The 1702-nt window shown below is 45.1% G+C and overlaps 1 protein-coding gene across 1 annotated transcript; it reads right to left on the bottom strand.

Annotated features, from left to right (window-relative positions):
* Positions 1-891: 891 nt before the first annotated feature.
* LOC149237073 (uncharacterized) lies at positions 892-1320 on the bottom strand. Its single transcript, XM_089369135.1, has one exon. It carries the CDS (start codon positions 1318-1320, stop codon positions 892-894), a length of 429 nt encoding a protein of 142 aa, XP_089225261.1.
* Positions 1321-1702: the final 382 nt, after the last annotated feature.

Here is a 1702-nt window from a genome sequence, read left to right as displayed (position 1 = left end):
CCTTGCCTTGGGTGGCCCCGGCCTCCATGACCTCTTCCTCTGCTCTTTTGCGCCATCTCTTTTCCAGCCTTCACCTGTAAACATGCATCAATTATAGATGTTAGTTTTATAAGGTTCTCACTGTCTTCTTCGCAAGCCAACTTGCCTTTGGTAATTCTTCCCTTTCTGTTGCAGTCCCCTTTGTCTCTTCGTGTCTGGCATTTCTCTCCCAACTCTGGATACAAGATGTCTATTAAACCCTCTGTCATGCAGACCAGAAGATGCGAAACTGGCATAATATTCGGGTCCCCATTCCTAGACTTCACCTCTTCTCCTTCCTGGGGGTGCTTGTCTTGGCTCTCCTCATATTTTTTCTGACTACACTTACTGCTCCAGTTGCCCTTTTTATCATGATTCCCCACCTGGGCCGATCCCTTAAGACCTTCTCCATGAATTACAGAGGGGAAATCACGTTTATTATCATCCCAAGTATCACAATGGCTAAACATTTCCATTCTGTCTACTGAGCTATATAATAAGAAGACAGAGTTCTCAGAATGCACATACCCGAAGATGTAGACCTCCCTGGTGTTTTCCCTTGGCTGTGGCCCGTTCAAATCCTCCTTCTCACCATTCAGAATGAGCTTACCTTTACCCCCCGCCATATTCATATAACGACTTTTCGTTATCTTCCTTGCTCTGCCACTACCGCCGTCACTCCTACTACTCATCTGCCTTCCACCACCTCCACTCTGATTTCTTGAAACAAGAGCTGTCTAGATACTCATTTGTTTTGTTGGAAGGGCTGCCTCGTTCCTGTAGTCACGTCCAGCCACCCTCCCCTTGCAATGATTACTCCTGCCATTCTTACCTACCCACTTCCTCATCCCCATCGGGAGCCTTCTGTCTCTACTACCTTTGGAGCATGTCTTCATGATTATCTTGACTGAGGATCGTACTTAGCTGCTTGAATCCTACATCTTTTGAGTGCATCGTCCATAAACTATACATTTTCCTTCCTTGTTCCTGGCATCCCCAATTCGCCAGGAAATCAGCAGCTTTGTTGGCCTCTCTCCTAGCATGTTTGATAATCATATAATCAAATCTTCTCACAATAATTTCCAATTTTTGTATCAGGCTAGCCGTCCTCCAGCTCCGCATTACTTTGTCCCAATAGGTCCCGTTGTAAAGTTTTTTCAGAACTTGTATCACCATTAGGGAATCCCCTTCCACTTCCAGGTTATTATAACTGTTTCTAATTGCTATCTTTAGGCCTTGACGAACCACCATCAGTTCCACCTCATTGTTGCTCATAATACCTCGCTGTCTGCATATGTCCATTTTGTTCTCCCCTGATCATCTCTGAAAACACCCCCAATCCCAGCTGGGCCTGGGTTTCCTTTTGAAGCTTCATCAAAGTTTAGCTCTATGAAGCCATTCGAGGGAGGGGAGAACTACTGGGTGCCATTATCTCTTTTCCTGGGCTCTTTCCACATCTGAGGGGCCACCATTCCTTGATTCAGATTAAGTTTCTTTAGAATCTGCTCTTCTTCCTGCGTCACTTCCCAGTCCTCTCCATTCCAAGTGTCCACAAGTATAGTTTCCTTGATATGACTAAAGGTTTTTCCCCATATTTTCTCTTGTGTCATCTCTTCGTTTTGAAAGACTCTTCTATTTCTCTCCTTCCAGATCATCCACATATTCATCCTAGCTGCTAGGTTCC

This window comes from Pinus tabuliformis, chromosome 8, assembly GCF_031772625.1.
Source record: "Pinus tabuliformis cultivar Carrire ecotype Pingquan chromosome 8, CPIR1, whole genome shotgun sequence".
NCBI lineage: Eukaryota > Viridiplantae > Streptophyta > Pinopsida > Pinales > Pinaceae > Pinus > Pinus tabuliformis.
This window is presented reverse-complemented; position numbering and strand designations above follow the sequence as displayed.